Genomic DNA, 21166 nt, shown 5'->3' with positions numbered 1-21166 from the left:
GTATTATTGGTTGACTATATGCATAACTACTACTTTTTTATGGTTGAGTTTGAAATGGTATCTATGAGTTGCTACTTAATGACATTCCATAAATATCTATTGAATAAAGTTTATGAAAATGACTTCCAACCCTTATTGATTCAAAATTCATAGAAATTAAATTCTTTTCTTGAATCCATTATAGATTTCTCTTAATGCATATGGTCTTTTTCAACAACACCGATTCCTTAACCTGCATCTCTACTCGCATAATCTTTATCTTATGTTGTATGTATGTAATATTATTCACCAGTAAATGGTCTTAATCCAACTTCTCGACTTGGCGATTCCCTTTGGCCACTACATTTTCTAACTTTTAATTCAGATAATTTATTAAAGTTATATTTATCACCACTTAAGCTAGAGTGACTACTAAGAGTCTCAAATTGTGAATGTCTACCACCTGATAGAGCTGAAGCACTAGTAGTTCTAGTTGGCTCTCTCATAATCCTCTAAAATTAATCACCACTATTGGATTTTCTTTTTCAAAAATATTAAAAAAAAACTTATGAATTGTTAGGAATATTTTTTATTTTTCAAACCAACATCATTATTTCACATGTATATATTTCATCAGTTATTTACCCACATTTGTAAAAAAGATATTCCTAGCAATAAAATTTGCTAAGTTAAAAAATATAATCTACAATTTTTATATTTTTGTTTTATCAATATTTAATAAATAGAACTTATTAATGCTTTTTAATTCAATTTATTCTATTTTACTTATATTACTAAATATTTAAAAGGCAATTAAAAGATAAAAAAAAACTATCAATGAAGTTAATTTAATAAAAATTTTTACTAAATATCAATACTATTTATGAATTTTTTAAAAAAATTCAAAAAAATTTAAAAAATCCCATGGATATTTCTAATATTTCGGTAGAAATTTCATGGAAATTTTGAAAATTTCCATGAAAATTATAAGGAAATTTCAAAAATTTTGACTAATATTATGAAAATTTTATCCGTTTCTGAAAAATGGATAAATCGAAGAAATATCAAGGATATTTTCAATTTTTTAAACCTTGATATCACTAAAGTTAATTTGATAAAATAATTTACTAAACATCAATAATATTTTTGAATTTTTTTATAAAAAAAATATAAAAATTTCATAAATATTTTCAAAATTTGCATAGAAATTTTGAAAATTTACATGCAAATTTCTGAAATTTTGATGAATATTATGGATTTTTTAATCAAATTATTAAATATTTGATATGGATATTTTCACGAAAATTTTCATAAAAATTTTAACTTAATTTTGGAAATTTCGATGGATATCATGGAAATTATACTGGTTTCCATTTGAAATCTAAATTTTCTTTCAATCCCCTTAAAAAGTAAAAATTTCAAAGAAATTTTGAGAAAAATTTCAATATTTAAAACCTTGCCTAAAATTCATGGTGCTGTTAAATACTTCATTCAAATTAAAAGTAGGGTAATACCATTAATACCACCAAGATCTATCTTATGGGGCTAGGTGTGCATTTGACAAATAATTTACATGCTCTTATATAATCAAGTAGCTGAGCACACTAAAATGGGTCGTCATGACCAGGCACAATATATTATTTTGATTAAAATAATTGCAATTATTACATTAATGTAACTATCAAGTAACTTGTCTTAGAATGGTTGATCATTCTTGAAGAAAATCGAGTAGCAGTCTCAGCTGCATGACTTTTGCATTAATGTTTCTGTTTTCAGAATGGCCTTCCTCAAATACCAACTATAGATATATATATATATATATATACACGCACATATCTTATCATTAAAATGAAATGATAGAACAATTTATTATTTTTTTCAATTCAATTTATTAAATATTAGGAACATCAAAACAAATATTAATAATTAATAGGAATAGATAGAAATTCGTTTTGACTTGCGCGCGCGCGCGCCCCCCCCCCCCCACACACACACACACACACACACACACACACACACACACACACACACACACAGATATATATATATATGTAGAAAAAGCTACTACGCATGCGTACGAACAGCACCGTAACTTTTTCCTATATATATATATAGTTTTACTGTAGAAATAATTATCTTCACTTTATAATATGAGAATTTTTTTTTTTTTTTTAAGAGGACTAATTTTGCTACATAATAGACACTCTATCACGTAACATGCTTACAGCGTGGACTTATCAATTTTAAAGCAAAACTGATCTTCTTGAAATAATGTTTTACATTAGATTCTCACTTTATCTAATGAACATAATCTTTTTTATAGTAAAACTGTATATATATGAATCTAGATTCTCTGCTTGCTTTTCATTTGTATTTGTTTTTTTAAAATTTATTTATCTTTTTAATTTTTGATTGATACACCAGTTTGATCTTATCCATTTGATTGACTATCAATGGTCAAAATTCAAACTTAAACACTAACAAACAAAAAAACAAAAGATCTTAATTCTATATATATATATATATATATATATTTTTTTTTTTTGGTGAACCTTACATAGCTCTAATATACATATATGAACAATACTATTTATAGCTTATGGATTTATATGTTAATTAATGGTTTAAACGGTTATCATTAAAAATATTCATTTTTAAAAATTTTAATATAAAAAAATAAAATTAAATATATTAATTAAAATTTACCAAACAATAATCGTCTCCGATTATAACAAATAGCATCTCTCTCTCTCTCTATATATATATATATATATATACACATATAAAATCAAATTTTAGTTAAAGATGCGTAATTGAATTAATTAATGTAATTACAAGAAACACAGTGTTGCTAAAGGGTTGCGCGTGCGCAGCATGTGTAAGATTCTTACGTGGTTATTAAGCCACATGGACAAATGGCTGACTCCACACTCTCGAATCCTAAATTCTCTTTTTTACCCAAAAAAAAAAAAAAAAAAATCCTAATTCTAAATTCTCTATTTATTAAAAAAAATAATAAAAAAATCTAGAGTAAAAAGTCAAGTTGATACCCGGGCCATATCTAACATTGATGTGGTAGTTCCATTATCCCAGCCATTTACGCACACATGTTTTTCACACTTCGAATACACAATTTGGCCCAATATCCTTAGCTTAAACCCTTTCAACTCCAGCCCCATTAATAATCAGCGCAGCAAAACGCATAACAGTGGGAGAGGAAGAGATGAGAGGAACGAAAGAGTAACACTAGGGGTAATTTTTCAAAAAACAAATAAAAATAAAACAAAACCTATAATTAGTAACTTTGTGTACCAACTAATGTTATAAATAATATGCTATCTATTAATTGTTGAAAAATTAATACAAGTTTTTTCTAAGTCTTGTTTAATTGTGTCAAACTCCCAATTTTTAATTGTGTCAAACTCCCAATTTTTAATTGTGTCATGATCAGTTTCACCACGGCTCAGATTAATATAAATTAATATGTACATATATATATATATACATATATACACATTTAAACAGAGGAATTGTATTTTTCTGGGGAAGGTCGAATCCTGATATTATAATTGTAAATAGGTTAATAGGACATAAACCGGATTTGTTTGATTTTAGCAAGAAAACGAGAATCAAATATGTCGATAATGACTTTGGAAAATGATGTATGTATAATTTAAGTAAGAGCTTATAAAGCTAGCTACTACACGAAATCTGGACACCACACGGTTTCTTACGTATTCTATTTTATATTTTATTATTTATGAATACTTACATATTTTTAATTTTATTATTTTAAACCTTTTTGTTTTTTTAATGTTTTCAATTAGATTAACTGAACCGGTAGCAAACTGGAAACGCAACGACCAGCTAACTATAATTTAATACACCAGGGGCAACTTATCTGGATTTGCTAAAAGAAGTCTGCATTTTAGAGTTCTTAGAAGATGTTTAATATGGAAGAATGCATTAGCCTATATTATATTAATCTTTGTTGTATTAGCTTATATTATATTATTATTGTATGGCATTTGATGCAAAACTGTACAATAAATTTGTATTTTATATATATATACATATATTTTCTATTACTATATTTATAAAATATTAAAAATTAATTTATATGAAACAAAAATTTTTTTAACCATATACTCTGTTTTAAAACTTTATTACTACTAAATGTTAACAAAAAATAATATTTGTAAATGCAATACTTATAACATAAACTATTTCAAGACTTTTGTAAAATATTAGAAAGAAGTCTTCATCCATGACGCAACGAAAGTAATTTGTGATTGATCCGTTTTACTATAAAAATAAAATAGTATAAAAGTAAAAAAAAAAAAAATTTCAAAAATAACAATTAATAACATTTGATTTTTTTATAGTTATTGAATTTCATTATAATCAACTAATAAAAGCATACCATTTGTTCAAATTATCATTATTCTTTATTATTATAATTGGATTTCTTAACTAATTACATCATTTGTAACTTATTAGATTGAATTTAATTGGATTTTTTAAATATTACATTATTTTTAATATATTAGATTGAATTTTGATTATTATTCATAGTAATAATTATATAGTCTAAAAACATTTATGATATTAAAAGAATTTTTAAAAAAATAACAGTGAAAATATGTACTTAGTTTTATTCGTCCTACCTGGCAAGGGAAAAAACAAAAAAAGAAAAAAAATTAAAACAAAAAACAAAGCAGAACAAGAGCTAAAGGAAAGGAAAGAGAGAGAGAGAGAAACAGTCATTTTGAAAAAACAAAACAAAAAGCCGAAGCTAATACAGCAGAAACCCATGGGGGTTCGGGTTAATTTAATATGGTATAAATAGTGGGCCTAGTATTATTAAATGGACCTAAAGTTAATACAGCAGAAATCCATGGGGGTTTGGGTTAATTTGATTTGGTATAAATGGTGGGCCTAGTATTATTAAATGGACCTTGGAATTCATGAGCTTTTTTTGATAAACATCAATCTTTGACTATTTAATACGGTACACTCCTTTTAACCGGCACGACAAATGAGCCCTGGGTTGTTTTAATTGGAGGAATCATTGTATTCTATTCTATTATACATATATATATATATATAGTAGCATTTTATTGGACCACATTAGACATTTTATGATGCATAATAAACACCTAATTATATATAATTTATAAGATATTTTATTTTGAATTACATTTAACCAGATGTTGGTTGTAATATAAGTTGTCCAACATCACCTATATATATATAGATATTCAATCTCTTATTTGGGAATTTTAAACAAATTTTTATCTGGCATATCTCTTATTATATGTGATAATGCACATTTTTCTGCCTTTTTATTCATTACCACATGAAATTGGAAGTCTTTCAAATAAAATTTGTTTAGGATTTATGGATAAGAGAACAATTAATTAGTATTTCAATAATCAATTGACTTGATAATATTATTCAATTTATACTTAGACTTATTAGAAACCTTTTTAAAAATTGATTTTTAAAAAGAGTTAAGTTAATTTGTTATCACATATGACGCACTCATTTATGAGATATCAAATACTAAACGAATTCATTTAATTATATTTTAACTATTCTTTTATATTAAATAGGTGAATCATCTTGGTTAGCCAATTAAATTGCCACAACCAGCCATCCCATTAAACAAATCCAAGGAAAACCCAATAAGCTATAATAAAATACTTCAATATAATGCTAATAATTTCGTTAACTATACATTTACCTAAAAAAATATTGTTATCTGTATTTTGATTTAGCTAAACCATATGTTTATGTGTTGAATAATTGTTTGTTTGTCACTGTTGCTACAACCATTATTATTCATTCTTACGTGTAAACTAGTACTGGGATGTATTTAAATATGTTGTGACATTTAAAAACTAAAAACACATATGGAAAATTGTATCTTACTACAAGCCTGCTAGTGCTTGACACATGTGAAGGGGGTGAGTACTATTTTTCAATATAAAACGTAGATCATATATAATAATCTTTATCTTTTGTCATATAAATAAAATTTTTTATGTTTAAATCTTTTTTATTAATTTTTTAAAATTACTTATAAGGCTAAGATATAAATATATAATTAGAATTTGTATGGTCAAACATTCCCTAAACATAGAAAAATCATTTGTATTAACTACTAGAAATTAAACTGAAGTAGAAATTCCAAAGTCCAAAGTTGCTGAATTCCTGGAGCGGCTGTACTATAAATATAATGGGGAGGTTATTTTTGATAGTCTTTGTCAATAAATTTAATAGTTAGCAATAAATCAATCCTTATATGTATAAATATAAGTGCAACGTTGCATCACTCATAACATCATTAAACGAATTCTTTCATTTTCTTAAAATAATATAATTGCAATGACACCAATATATAATCCTAATAACAATAATTCCAACTATTAAAAGAGAAGGGTTGTTATTAAAACGGGGATTGTTATTATTATTATTATTATTATTATTTTGTTTAGTAAATGATTATGAATTGAAGAGAGAGTATCAATTACATCAATGTGTATATAATTAAAGCAGGCCTCTAATGCGACGGCATGAACCTCATCTTACATAATTAGGTCCTATGCAATTTAATTTTAAACAAAAAGGCATAGTTTGCAATTAATTAATGCAATTGTTTATTTGCATGTGTAAGGCACACATCCCTATGTAATGTACATACGAGCAAGCAATATCAACACATACCTTAATCCACTCTTATTTCTCTATTTCTGGAAATTCAATTTTATTAATTCCTAATCTCCTCTTTCCACGAGTTTAAACGTGTCTTTAGCGGGTACTTCATTGCTTCTTTCTATATAATTATTCTATTGGAAGTCCAAAATTTGCAATATTTTATTATCTGACTTGCTTAGTCATGTCTCACTGTCATGTGTTGCTTGATTTGAATTAATTTTTTTTATTCTCTTAGTTGAGATTCCAAGTCAAATTGTTTGAAATTTAATTTTTGATATAATCTCATATTGAATTTATTCCATTGATTCATATTCAGACTCACTTATAAATTTTTTACTATTTATGATAGATGATATGATAACTTATGCTATTATAGAATCAGCCTATATTTCAAAATTTCATAATTTATATATTAAAAAAATTATTAATTAATGATCATTAATAAAATTTACATATTAAATAATAATTTAAAAATTATCATTAAAATATTTATTTTTAATATTTTAATATAAAAATAATACATCAATTAAAAATTATCATATAGATTAATGATTTTCCTAATAACAAAAAAAAAGAAGCATAATGTAAAACAGTGACAGGTCACGGGTGGCATGATTTCTAGATTTCTAGTCTTGAACTCAGCCCCGTGGGCTCAAACAGTCAGCTCATTATCAATATTCTCAGCCCATGGCCCAACTAATACACAACTTAAAATCAATGGTAATGGTAATCCACTAATCCCATCTTTTTCCTTATATTTGGATAAAAATAAAATTAATAGAAATATAATTTTTCTAAAAAAATGATAATTTTTTTTTATTAGAATATTTATTATAAAGTGAAAAAATATGGACATAGGAAATTAGATTTCCATCAATATAGAAAAATATGTGGAAAAGTTATTTTCAGTTATATAAGTATCATTTGAGAATCCCAAAAAAAATATTTTTAATTTTTTTTAAATACATATTTATTCTTAATTTATTATACAATATTAAATTTAATTACTTATCAATCCCAATTTTCTTATTACTTACCAAACAGACGAAGAGAAAAAATAATTTTCAGAAAACTAAATCTTAGGAAATTAGATCCCGAAAATCAATTTCTTTTTTAATTTTGACACTTTCCAAACAACATGTTATTGTTTCCTCAACTTATTTTCTCTACTTTATCACCAATTTATTTGTGTGTTTTTTTTTTTTTTTTCTTCCTCATAACAACAATGTTAAGGCTATCAAATTTATGTGGTAGGATGCTATAGGATTCATTTTTATTAATTTAGGTAATAATTTTTTTTATTAATATATACTTTCACGTTATTTAGTAAATAAAATTTGGTCAACAAATACTATTTCTTAACTTGTTCTTTTCGGCCCGTGCTTCATTTTGATAGGTCTTATTTATGGGTGAAAAAGGACACAAGAGTTTGCCTCGTTTGATCATGTTCATTATAAGCTAACTTCGTCCATTAGCATTGACGTTCGTATATGTTATGGCCTATGGGTAATGTGTTGTCCCGCTATAAAACTAGAACTAGCATCATAATCGTATGAACCTTCAAAAGCTTTTCTCCAACAAAAACCTGTCTAGTTGTCAATCAAGCCCGCTTTACTTGAGTGGTATGTAATTCTTTTACATACAATAGCTTGTATTGCCTCATTCGTAGACAGATTAACAATCATATCTAACATAAAAACATATAAATCGTATAAAATAGTTGTTAAGTATTCAATTACAGAGCGTTTATTATTCTTCATCATTTATACTACAACATAAGTAACTTATATATATATATATATATATATAGTTTTATTCTCCTGGACGATGAAGATATATATATCTGTCTAAATTGATTCCATCGTCCACGAAAATATTAATAAACTCTCCGCCAACACACAGAGATGTTGATGGTCGTTATATGTCTTATCTTATGGGGCAAAAGGAACATGACAGAATGGGCAAACCGAGCAAGACACGAACTGGAAATGGATAAGTGCAAAATGCACTCTTTACACTCGTTCCTTATAGCCCAACTGAATTATCCATTTGGAATAGATTTGTATTAATAAATTGAAGATAAGATAACCTCCATCATCGTGGTCCATGGGAGTATGAAAATCTTATTCACTTTCCACCAGCACCAACTGCAATGACTTGCTTTAAGAAACCAAAATCTAAAACCGGCATATGATAACATACACATCATCGTGGTCCATGGGTGTGACTTTCCTGCCTCGACCCAATCCATCCACCCTTAGCCCAAAAAAAAGTATAAAAGAACCCCATAAAGCGACATACAGACAAACGTTGAGGTGAGTTAGGGGTGCAATAAACATCCATTCAATTGACTAAAATGACCAATCCAATGTAGTTAACTCAGCTGTTTAATATCTAATTGGATTAGCAGGTTGTTAAAAACGAAAACCGATCATTAAATTAGTTCAGATTGATTTTAAAAATTAAGAAAATAGATATTACCAAGCCAAATCAATCATAATCATATTATATAAGATGTTTTAAATGTATAGTTTTATAAGGTTTATTTTTATTTTAGACTCAGCATATTATTCTAATTTTTTTTTAAAAAAAGTGAAGTTGAAGTTATTAATGTTAAATTTGTGCCATTTTTAATGTATGGGACATATAATTTTTGCCCAATAAACTCATTTTACAACGAAAATAAAAATTTTAAAAATGAAAAAGCATATTCCATTAATCAGATTAATCCTTCAATTAAAATTTTTTTAAACCGTTCAATTAATCCAATCCAAACCAAAATATATTAAATCGGTTTTGATTTGATGCAAAATTTTTAAAATCTATTATTATTAAATCAGTTTGGTTTATATGAGTAATGAGTAAGGTTTGCAGGAAGAACCAGGGGCCATGGAAGCAAAAAAGGCCTCATAGCCAACCATAAAAACCATCAACTATCAAGGTAGGCCCATGGAACGGTCTACAGGTGAGGGTGTGGGTCCCATGCTGTGTCAGCAGTTAGTCAGAGATCCGATTCCTATCCGCTTTTTTCGAACACCGCTTGAGCCCACAACCACAAGCCTCCCTTGTTCCTTTCATAATCCGGTTTCACTCCATATACACCACTACCAAATGGATATACACCACCCATTATTCCCTCATGTGTGTTTCACCTCCTTTCTTTTTCTTTTATCTTCCTTTTGTTTCTACTCCATCAACATCATCTTGCCCTAGCCCCACACACCATTTTCCCAATTCAAACATTCTCAGGATAATAAATTTATCCACAAATTTATGGAAAAGAAAATTTTGTGAAAATTAATATGGAAATAAACATTATTGATCTAAATCCTATAAACCATATGATTATTTAGAGAACTCACATAATATAAAAATTATGTGAAAGAAATTAATATTTTAAAAAAAAATTATCACAAGAAAATTGATAGCAGGGCCAATAATGTTTAAAAAGCAAAACCTATATTTGGTTACATTTAGATTCTTATATTGTTATTCAATTTTCAAATTATTTAGTCTAATAACTAATATAAATACAAAAATATTTAAATATCACATGATTCTTACATGATCATTAAAGTCTGTTACTTTTAATTTAAACTCGTTTAGTATATATTTTTTAAATATAATTATGTAAATAGATGATTTTTTGGGGGAAAAATAATACTTTTAGCTTTTTCACTAAAATTTCAGTTCATTACAAACTCAGGAGAATCTCTTACAATATTTATAAAATCTTAAAAGTATAGAATAATATTTTTCAAATTTGAATACTTTGAAAGTTTAGATTGGATTGAAATTCTAGAAGCTTCAAAATATAAATAATCCATGCGTATAACTATATTTTAAATGCCACATACTAATAGATGAATATATGTAATGAATTTTAGTTATATACAATGAAGTTTAGTGAACTTATGGGGCGAGAAAGCAAGTATGACTTCTTAAGTACTAAAAAAGCAATGCAACAAATTTTCATGGAAGTTTAGGTAGTTTGGGATGGAAGAAACCAGGCTTAAACCAGCTAGCTAATAGTGCGACAAAAATGGTTATATCTGGACATAATTTTTTTCTTTTGATGAATATTTATATGTATATATTTATGGTTGTGGGGTAAGGTCTGACGTGTCGCCATGTCAGAATAGCGTAGCATGACTTTTGTTTTAAGATAGATGAAGAGGACTTTCTTAAAAAGGAGGTTTTTTTTTTTTTTTGGGAAAATTGTTAATTTTGAGAGTGAATGTATGTATATATAAGCAATTGGATTGGTCCTACTGGATGGTGGTGGTAGTGAACCTGAATTGGAGTTTGTTTACTGTTGGGAATAGCGCTTTCATCTTCCATACTTCATTGTGGGTTTTCTCTCTCTTTCAATCTTCAATCTTTCATATTTCGATTTCAATTTTTTGGTGGGGTTTTATTTTCTTGTAAATGCTTAGTCTGTTTACGGGTGGCACAGATATTAACACAAAATGAAGAGTGAAGTTCTTCTGGCTCCATTTTCTTCTCCTTCTCATGGAGTAGAATCCAATGAATGTTGTGACACAATTATGTCTCCCGCCGAGCTTGCATCTGGGGATTTTGGGTCTGTTATCTTTTGCCACTTCACTCCTTTTTTTTTTTTTTTTTGTTCAAATTCAAATTTTATCAGCTAAAATGGTAATATGTGAAATTCTGTCTTTTGCTTTTATTGGGTTTCTGATTCCGTATTTGGGTTTGCTTTTTTTCTCTTTTAGATGCTCACATTATAGAAGGAGATGCAAGATAAGAGCTCCCTGTTGCAATGAGATTTTTGATTGCAGGCATTGCCATGATGAAGCAAAGGTATAATAAATTCTATGTTTTTATAAGGAACCTTTTTTTTTTTCTTTTTTTTTTTAATTCATGGCAGAATTAATTTTTTTTTTTTCCCCCATGAACAGAATTCTTTGGAAACGAATCCCTTAGATCGACATGATCTTCCCCGCCAAGAAGTTGAAAAGGTTTGCAATCTAAATTCTAATCACTTATGTATCTGGCCGTGAAGATAATGCAACTTTAGGAATAGATGAAATTAACGAAGATGATAGTTGTCACTATCAAATCTAGTGTTTTTGTATGTTTTTACTTCTTAATGTTTTTCCTGAATTGAAAATTAAACAGATTTAGACTCTGTATTTGGGCTGGTGATATTCACATTGAATGTTTTCCATTCTGTGCCTTTTTTCCTCTTTGCCAAATCTTTCTTCTGGAGATGTCCCGATAGAGTTGGTATTTTTTTTTTTTTTTTTCCCTTGGATTAATATATGAAATTATATTTTTTACCAACTTGTTGCTTTTTTTTATGCGACTTGTTAACGTGCTTTGTTTCTTTCTTGGTAGTTTTGTCTTTAATTGTTTTTATATGATATTCTATTTGACTTGCAGGTCATCTGCTCCCTATGTGAAACAGAGCAAGATGTGAGTTCCTTATTCCTGAAATTGAGTTCAAAAACCTAACAAAGTTTATTGCAAGTGGGAATTTGATCTAATTATTGTCCTTAAACTTTACCAGGTCCAGCAATATTGCGTTGGCTGTGGAGTTTGCATGGGAAAGTACTTTTGCAGTATATGCAAGTTCTTCGATGATGATGTAAGTTTCAAGTAAAATTCATAATTTTAGATGGAGGTTTATTTCTGCCCCACTAACGAGAAAGAAATCTTTTTCTTCTAGTTCCATCTTCATTGGTAAACTTTCTGTATCTGGTCTATACATTTCAATAATTGCTTATAAAACAAATTTCTCACATGTTTCAGACTTCAAAAAATCAATATCACTGTGATGACTGTGGAATATGCAGGTATTTTACCAATCTATGCAACTTTTCTCAATTTCATTCATTCTCCATAGCTAAAAGAATTTCATCACAGAACATCTTCTTAATAGTGTTATCTTGTATTTGTTTACGCAGAACCGGAGGCAAGGAAAATTTCTTCCATTGTAACAATTGCGGTAAGGGAGAAAATATAATTCCACTATGGACATTATTTCCCTTCTTTTCTATTATATTGTTTCTCATTTTCACATAAACTGAGTTTTTAACATTTTACATATTTCTGCTTTAGGATGTTGCTACTCTAAGTTAATGGAAGGTGGACATCCTTGTGTTGAAAGGGCTATGCATCATAACTGCCCTGTTTGCTTTGAGGTAATTAAATCCTAAACATTATTCTGGACTATTAAGTATTTGAAAGTTAATTTTGTTCTCAAGCCAGAAAAACTCTTCCATTTTGGTATGCAGTTTCTGTTTGATTCGAGGAAAGACATTTCTGTCTTACCTTGTGGACATACAATACATTTGGACTGTCTTAAAGAGATGGAGCTCCATTTTCAGTAAGCTCTAAAATCTTTCTCACTTTTGCAAAACATGTATTGTGCATCTATACATCACTAGAGCAATGTTACATATTTATATGTAATGATAATATCGTAGGAAGATAATTCTTCACTTTGTTATATTTCCTTAAATAATTTTCGTTTAACAACTTTCTATGCTCGAATAATTTTTAACTGCCCATCTGTTTAAAACTCCTTGGTAAACCTAGAGCTCGTGACTAATCAATTCTGCATTCATCTTGCAGATATTCTTGCCCTGTTTGCTCGAAGTCCATCTATGATATGTCTAAAGTGTGGAAAAAGCTTGATGAAGTGGTATTTAAACTATTTTTAATTTTGTTTCTTCCAAACAAAAAACAAATGATTATGAGCTTAGACCAAATAGCAAAATTTTCATTGTCTAATACTTATTTACAAATATGTTACTGTAGGTTGCCTCAACTCCAATGCCTGAGATATACCGAAACAAGATGGTAAGTGTCTAAACAGGAAGTGAAAAGTTTACTTATAGAGCGTCAAGTATCAATCCATCTATTATCTGTAATTGAATTTTTGCATTCGATTAGGTATGGATCCTCTGCAATGACTGTGGAGCCAAAAATGAAGTTAATTTCCACATTGTAGCACACAAATGCCTCAATTGCAAATCCTACAATACAAGACAGACACAAGGAGGTCCTGCTGCTTCATGCTCCTCAGATGTGGCTGAGATAGTGAGATGACCACTGGCTTGAAAAAAAGACTTTCCAATGAACTAACCATTCTTTTTCCAAGTGGAGCAAAAAAGATAGCCTGAAAAAGAGGGGGAAAAAAAAAAAAAAAAAGTCTTGTCATAAACTAATATGTTAAAGTAGTTGTGCTTATAGGCAAGTAGCACATTTTTTTTTCCTTTAGGAAATTATTAGCTTAATCCAAATTGCATTCGTGTATTAAAAATTTTAGTTATGAATAAAAGCACAAGTCTTTCTTCTCTAATAAGTTTCTAACAATGAATTACTAAAGCAACTTCCACAACCCATTAGCCATTGGCCTCCCATTTCATATTCCCTCTCTAATGTTGCTTGAAGTCAAACCAGTCCAGAGGAATTCTAATCGAAATCTAGAAACTGGTTATAAAACCAACCAATCAGGCAATTTGGACAATTCTTCGAAATTACAATAAATAAAATAAAATTTTATTCGGAGTGCTACAGTGGGCAACCATGGGAAGTGGAATAACTAATAGTTTAATACCATGGTGAATGCCTGGAGGGTGCTCTGCTTAGAGCAGTTATTTATAGTCTTTTCACTCGAGCCTATGCATAGGTACAAACAATTGTAAGTAAAAACTATATTAGATTTTTAAACAAATCCATGAGACAGTCAAGGACTTGAAAAAGTACAGAGTAATAGCAGCAGGGAGTTAGGGTTATCTTAATCCTGCTGCATCTTTATTGAATGCAGACAATTAGACACTCATATAAACAAAGATGTGAAAAAATAATAATAATAATAATAATAATAAATAAATAAATAAATTTACAAGGAAAGGGTAAGAAGTGGAAGTATGGTTATCCAAGGCAGGGATACCACAAGTTGCTGTTTGTTAGATGAGGAGAAGGGATGTTGCTGTTTTGTCAACATTGCAATTGCCAGTAGTTAGGTGAGGAAGAAACAGACAGACAATATATATATATATATATATACATATACATTATATTTAATGTTATATATATAGAATTTTAATATGTATATTGGTTCAGCAGACAAGCAAGAATAATAAAACATTAAAGATGGTGGAAAACTGTCTTTTAAAGTGGTGGCTGTATTCTCATATAGAATTTTGGGATCTGACCCCTGAAGCATAGCCTGGTGAAGGACATCTTTCTTGCAAACATACTTAAAGTCTGCATGAACCAACACATGGGGTCCAATTCCACAAATTGGAAGAGCGTCTCCTGACTTTGACTTGCTGTTTTGTGACTTAATGAAAATATAAGGTAATGCTTGGCTTGCTCAAATGCTTTGGAAATCAAGCAGAAAGTAAATTCTTCCCAATTGCCGAATAAGCCAGAGGGTCAAAAATCCTATTTTGTTATCTTTGTTGAGTCGCTCACAAAAATCAAGCTTCTTGGTCAAGTTGAGGATAATTTTTTGTTCTGCTTCTTTACAATTTTTTTATTTTTTTTATTTTTATTTTTATTAAACTTACAATTTATTCTTATGTACGTGAGCTTGTTGAAAAACTCCATTCACTTTTAATTTTCTGAAGTTTTCTCAGAAAACTGTCTAAATACTTTGAAGTCTTAAAAGCAGCATTTAACAACTTATGCCAAACAGGCCTTGACGTCATGAAATCCATATGAGCTTTTAATTGTTGATTAGAGAATAATTAAGAAAAACTCCAAAATGTAACACATTCATCATCCATGATATCCATATATGGAAAGTGACAGGAAAAAAAAAAGCTGCAAATACTTGATGCATAATAAATTCCCCACCCTAAATCGAATGAAAGAATAGGCATCACCATCTCTGAGGCCATAAAGCAGCAGCAGCAGCAATGATATCACCATTAGAACACACTATCTGATCTCATCGAGCTCAACCTTTACTTGCACAATGGCTTTATTCTAACTGCTTCCCTGCACAACTTGTCATTTAGCTTTGAGTAAGCTCTAAGTTTGTGCTGTTCAGCAAGTAAAGATTATTCTCGGTCTTCGAGGTCTTACTTTTGCCACTTGAAAGAAAAAAAAAAAAAAGCAAACAAAAACAATAAATAACCTATTCTCACACTTGCACAACTCCAGAGGAAAAACCCTTCACACGCCCCATTTACTCCAAATACAGTACCTATCTCTCTCACTCTAGAAAGCCTAAATTCCGAGCATCGAATAAAAGCTGTCTCACACGTGATTACAACTTTTTTTACAGGCCATGCTCTATTGCTCCCTCCCCTGCCACCATAATTTGAAAGATGAAGATCTTATTTATCCAATCTATAAAAATAAAACCCAAGCAATTCAAATTTACTTGTCTGCCTTTTTCTTTTGCTTCTTGCACATTCAAAGAGGCAAGCAGACACAGGAATAATTTAACGCCTTAAGTGAATCAAGCAAAAGAGCTTTTTGATTAAACAAAGAGGGGGGAAAAGAAAAAAGTGAAGGAAAGTATCAATTCATGCTATAAAACCAAGTCACTTTGACTTTTTAAAAGAGCCTTTTCACTTTGAAAATCGAGTCCAAAAAAGTACTTTTTTATTTAATTGAGATTCAACCACATTTTACATGGGATCCCATTCTTTCATTACTGAATTCTGCTTTGGTGGGTCAGTCTCAAATTCAAAAATGGGGGGAACCCCAAAAAGCATCTTGGCAATATAACAGGATTAACGCACCCTAAGTCTGGACTTTGCCTGGTCAATACTTTGTCTTTTGAGTTTCCAAGACAAGGATTGTCAACTGTTCTGAAACAAAACAAGAAAATTGTAAATGAAAGATTTTTAAAACTGTAGTTGCAGTAAAAGGTACAAATTACAATCCCCCCGTTCAAAGACCTGACCCAAAAATCCAACCCCCTACTAAGGAAGGAGTTGGACCACAACAACCTACCACTTATCTGTGCAAATAAGTGATTTGCCCTGTATCTTTTGACTTTCCAGGTATACAAAAATCATCATATGGACCCCCACCAACAAATTTTAGCATCATTTCAAATTCTAAACAAAAACCTGATAACTAGAAGTATTACAGAATGAAAAACAGGCATTGAGATGGATAGCTGTCTTTTATCTTTCCATTATATTAGCTGTCAATCATGGCAGACTCGCAAGGCGCTTTGGATAGGATTATAACCCGAGCTCCCGAAGCAAGCCTGATTAAAGCAAATTAATTACCGTCAATCATATTGACAAGTACAATAAGAATATCTTTGATAATTTTGAGCATCTAATGTGAAGATAAGGAATCAAATACTCAACTTTCTTCAATTTTGATAACCTTCTCTTCCTCTCTGGAAGAATCCAGCCTCTTTGATTGAGATTGCTTTTCAATCAAGGGCTCTGTCATTCTTTTACTAGCACCAGTAGATACGCAGGAAGTAATCGTTTGTGAGCCATCGACTCCATCAGAAGAGTTTCTTGGCCTATCAGAAGCAGGGGATCTCATAGATTCACTTCGGGGTTGCTTTGTAAGTGAAGCCTTGATGGATCGGGGTATGCATTTTGATCTTCCTGATGTAGACTCCTCTTTGACCTCAATTGAATCCAGTTGCTTACGAGTCCTGCAAGGTCATAATTTGAGCATGTGAACAATACATTGTAGCAATGGAAGAGTGACTAGTAATGACCAGCTCCCATTAAATATGGTAAATTTGTTCAAAGTTTTCACTTCTTATCTTGAAGCATTTGAATAACTTTGACGACCTGGCTATTCAGGAATTCAGCTTAGCAAGCTATTATCTTGATATTAAGACAAAAGCTTCATTTTTTAGCATGGGATTGATGGTCACCAAACATCCAGAAACTTATATTTACTTACACGCTTCACATATGCATCTCAAAAAGGATGGTTTCTCTTATAGCATTACCAAAGTTCTATCTCTTGAATTAAGAATCAAGCAGGTGGTCCACCAAAGTTCAAAACTCTGGCAGACACAAACTGGAGCTGCACCATGTAGAGCAACTCAAAAACTGAAACTTCTCTCTCACCTTTACCCTGCATGGTTTCCTATTCCTAATCAACGAACCAACCAAATTGAGCTACTCTCAAGCTACCTATCTAGTACTAGGAAATTACCATACCAACTAGAACGATAAATCAATTCAAAACTGAGTAACAAAATTCTCAAAGATAAATGAAAAACGTCCAACAGAAGGAAAAGTTCAAAGATAAGATATCAGACATACCTGTCTGCGTTATAGGAAGATGAACGCTTTAGATCCAAAAGTCCATCATCTTTGAGCATTTTAGTCTCAATCAAGCTCCCACTGAAATATTCTTTATCTTCCAATCTCAAACCCATCAATTTAGAATGCTCCGACAGGCAGTCAAACTTTCCCATCATAACTGAAGTCGAGAAAAGTGGGGATGGAAATTTTGAATGGGAAAACCTTGGCTTGTAGGTTGGAATCAGGCCAAAACTATGATCCTTAACTGATATAGACCCACAAGATATCAATTGCATCAGAACATTGGTAGCTTTGAGCCTTGCATTGTTTGGCATTCTAAGCTCTTCCTCTTCAAGAATTCTAAAACTGTTTATCTTGCTAGCATCAGCCCTAATTAGAGACTCTAGAGTTTCAGTCTTCCCACCAGACGATGAAGCACTAGAAGACGATGGAGGAGGGGAAACTGAATCGCCGCATATCTCAGAGTTTTCCTTCCTACGTTGTTGATAATTCTCACCACAGCCATGTTCTAATGACCCATCATCTGTGGAGACACCTCTTGTACAGGTATCTCGGGCTTTAGTTCTGCGCACATTTTCTTCTGTCTGCGTTGAAGCATCGGCTAGACCTTCACTCTTGTAAATTTTGTACTCAGTCAAACTCAAAGAACCGGTCCAAGTTGAATTCTGTCCAATTCCAGACTCCGGAGAGACACCAGAAGAACTTGGGCGTTCAGCTGGAGGAGAAAGATCTTCTTCTTGAGAATGTTTTGTTTCTTTTCCATTCAAACTCGACGACGAAGATGAATCATCTTGGCTTCTAGACGATGTGGGTTCGGGTAATTGTTTCAAGTTCTGTATTTTGACATTCATAGCGGGGCTCAATCGACCTGGAAATAGAAAATTTCAGCTGTCAGATCTCATTTTCTTCACATTGTATTTAATCAGAAAAAACCAAGGATAGAAGGGAAAAGCTCGAATTTGAGAATGAGTATTACAAGCAACCAACAATAAGGAAGTTGATACTCTAATGTCCCCATCTACCTGAATTGGATTCTTCAAAGAGTTCAGAACCTTTAAGGACGTACTCGTTTCCATGGGCAGGATGGATAAGATCATCTTCGCAGAGATCATGCCAAACAAAACCACTCTTGTAACTTCTGCATCAATTGTAAAATCAACCCAGATACATTAACAACAAAGCCTTCAGGAAACTAATAATTTCTAGCTTAAATTTTATCAAACGTTTGAGATAGAAGACCAATAGGAGACAGAGAATTTGACCTTTTAGAAGACCATGCATACATGGAAGCCATGCCTCTGCCTCTAAGAACGTTAAGCCTGTCAATCACATCTGCAAGCAAACACATACTTAAAACTAAAAAGTAAAAATTCCTCAAAAATTGAATGAATTCAATCAGTGTGGGATAAAAGTAAATTTAAGAGATGGTTTCTGTTTGTAAAATAAAATACCTCTGAGGTAGAGACCTTCAGGGGACGAGAGCGGGACCTCCATGAAATGAGGATGCTCGAGCTGCCGATTCCTGCAGAGGTAGTAAACCACCGGCACTTTGCGATTCTGATGGTACTTAGGCGACTTCTCCGTCCAGACTTTGGCTCTCTCCGGACTCACCTGCCGGTACTTTTTCATCCTCGTTTCCATTCCGTTTCACCGGCTCAAAATGCCCTATCAAAACCGTCGCACAGAGAAAAAGCGCACCGTTTTCTTCTTCTTCTTTTTTAAATTAATTTTTTCCTTAAAATTTCGAAAGCTTTCTTGAAAAAGAAGCTATACAAAAAAGCTCCAGTCCTAATCAATCAACAGCAGGAAAATAGACACCATGTGAGTTTCTGAACCATCCGCAGAGAAAGTTTGGACAAAAAAAACGGAAAAAAAAAAAATCAGATCCGAAAATGAGCTTCGAACACTCCGAAATGCCTACGAAACAGATCATGCAGAAACAAAACCAATAACACCCCGTAAAAATCTGTAAAACAAAAAAAAAAAATATATATATATATATATATATATATCAAAAACAATTTCAAAGAAGTAAGCAATTCGAAAACAGTTTCTTTTTCCGAGAAGGAATAAAAAAAAACAAAGAAAATTTAAGCGGCAATGGAAAAAAGAGAGAGAAAAAAATCAGGGGAGACGAAGAAGCAAAAGATAATGAGGACCAGAAAACAAGTAGAAGAAGTGAGAGAGAACTTGAAAAGGATCTCCAGAGGGGAAAACATATTTTAAAAACAAAAAAAAAAGAATGGCGGAGAGGTTTTGAATCAAATAATGGAGTGGAAGTGGAGTGGAAGCCCAAGCCCAAACGCCCGCATTTAATGCACAACAGAGAGAGAGAGAGAGAGAGAGAGAGAGAAAGAAAGAGTAAACGTGTGTGTTTGTATGGGTGGTCTGGCTGGGGAGCTTCAAAGCTCAGATATTGACAGAGATAGCCAGTCGAGAGGGATAGGACGAAGCCGAAGCTCTCTCTCTCTCTCTCTCTCTCTCCCCTCCTTATTTTCTGGTATTCTTTTTTGGCTGATTCGATGGATGACACAGTAGCTACAGTGGACTCTCTCTTTCTCTCTCTCTCTCTCACACTCTCTCTTGCTTTTCTTATTTTTTTTTTTGTTTTATTTTTCTGAATTTTGTTTTTGGATTTTTTATTTTTATTTTTTGGGAAAACAAATTTGAGAAAATGGGTAGATTTGAACTATATGTGTTTTAAGGAATAATAAGAAACATATATTCTTTATTACCCAAAAAATATTGTCCTTAATAGGAATTATTATTCAGGAACTCATTTCAATCTTTGAGTTTATATAGTAATTTTTAAGACCATATGGGATGAATCATTGTGTTACAACTTACTACTACAATCATTATTTGATTAATTTCTTTTAATAATAAGATAATAAGAAAAAACACACCGCTCAACTCCCAATCATCACCATTCCCTTTCCAAACTTATACAGGTATATTCTTTTCTCTGTTATAACTCAAATTGAAATAATATTTAAAAAAAAAAAAAAAACTCAAATTAAAATAGTTCTGAAATTATGATTAAAGTAGTACTTTCCAAGTTTGACGCATAATTTTAATCTTTTGATAATGAAGACTGTCTATATATTTTTTCAAGTACTAAATAAAATATTTATTACCAAAAAGAAAGTATTAAATGATGATATTATTATCTTACACATCTTTTGTGAAATAGTGATATAAATATATATAATTTGGTATATTTGATA

General features: G+C 30.7%; 2 protein-coding genes across 6 annotated transcripts; one reads left to right on the top strand and one right to left on the bottom strand.

Annotated features, from left to right (window-relative positions):
• Positions 1-10891: 10891 nt before the first annotated feature.
• LOC107411435 (E3 ubiquitin-protein ligase RZFP34) lies at positions 10892-14029 on the top strand. Its single transcript, XM_016019017.4, has 13 exons — positions 10892-11048; positions 11156-11281; positions 11433-11520; positions 11619-11678; positions 12103-12135; positions 12230-12307; positions 12472-12515; positions 12627-12667; positions 12781-12863; positions 12957-13048; positions 13297-13366; positions 13483-13524; positions 13618-14029. The coding sequence occupies exons 2-13, from the start codon at positions 11169-11171 to the stop codon at positions 13771-13773; spliced, it is 900 nt and encodes a 299-aa protein (XP_015874503.2). The 5' UTR covers positions 10892-11048; positions 11156-11168; the 3' UTR covers positions 13774-14029.
• Positions 14030-15457: 1428 nt separating this feature from the next.
• On the bottom strand, positions 15458-20441 carry LOC107411431 (protein SOSEKI 3). 5 transcript variants are annotated; one of them, XR_009634651.1, is made up of 7 exons: positions 19391-20441; positions 19202-19271; positions 18962-19077; positions 17937-18807; positions 17011-17311; positions 16761-16905; positions 15458-16496 (listed from the first exon to the last, which is right to left on the bottom strand). XR_009634651.1 is itself a non-coding variant. In XM_060812359.1 (6 exons), exons 1-6 carry the CDS (start codon positions 19578-19580, stop codon positions 16834-16836), a joined length of 1620 nt encoding a protein of 539 aa, XP_060668342.1. In that variant the 5' UTR covers positions 19581-20441; the 3' UTR covers positions 16516-16833. The 5 variants fall into 5 exon arrangements, 1 of the variants encoding a protein (XP_060668342.1); XR_009634653.1 differs by having other exon boundaries at positions 15458-16491; XR_009634654.1 differs by having other exon boundaries at positions 15458-16491; positions 16781-16905.
• Positions 20442-21166: the final 725 nt, after the last annotated feature.

This window comes from Ziziphus jujuba, chromosome 10, assembly GCF_031755915.1.
Source record: "Ziziphus jujuba cultivar Dongzao chromosome 10, ASM3175591v1".
NCBI classification, from domain to species: domain Eukaryota; kingdom Viridiplantae; phylum Streptophyta; class Magnoliopsida; order Rosales; family Rhamnaceae; genus Ziziphus; species Ziziphus jujuba.
The sequence above is the reverse complement of the archived record's forward strand: the minus strand, read 5'-3'. Positions and strand labels throughout refer to the sequence as shown.

What these genes read in the sequence shown, in the direction of transcription:
- LOC107411435 (XM_016019017.4), top strand. Translation starts at nt 11,169, where the DNA reads ATGAAGAGTGAAGTTCTTCTGGCTCCATTTTCTTCTCCTTCTCATGGA. An exon ending in TATGTGAAACAGAGCAAGAT is followed by an intron (nt 12,136 to 12,229) that starts GTGAGTTCCTTA and finishes AAACTTTACCAG; the next exon opens with GTCCAGCAATATTGCGTTGG. An exon ending in GGAAAAAGCTTGATGAAGTG is followed by an intron (nt 13,367 to 13,482) that starts GTATTTAAACTA and finishes ATGTTACTGTAG; the next exon opens with GTTGCCTCAACTCCAATGCC.
- LOC107411431 (XM_060812359.1), bottom strand. Translation starts at nt 19,580, where the DNA reads ATGGAAACGAGGATGAAAAAGTACCGGCAGGTGAGTCCGGAGAGAGCC. An exon ending in TATGCATGGTCTTCTAAAAG is followed by an intron (nt 19,078 to 19,201) that starts GTCAAATTCTCT and finishes CAATTGATGCAG; the next exon opens with AAGTTACAAGAGTGGTTTTG. An exon ending in CTTTGAAGAATCCAATTCAG is followed by an intron (nt 18,808 to 18,961) that starts GTAGATGGGGAC and finishes TTCTATTTCCAG; the next exon opens with GTCGATTGAGCCCCGCTATG.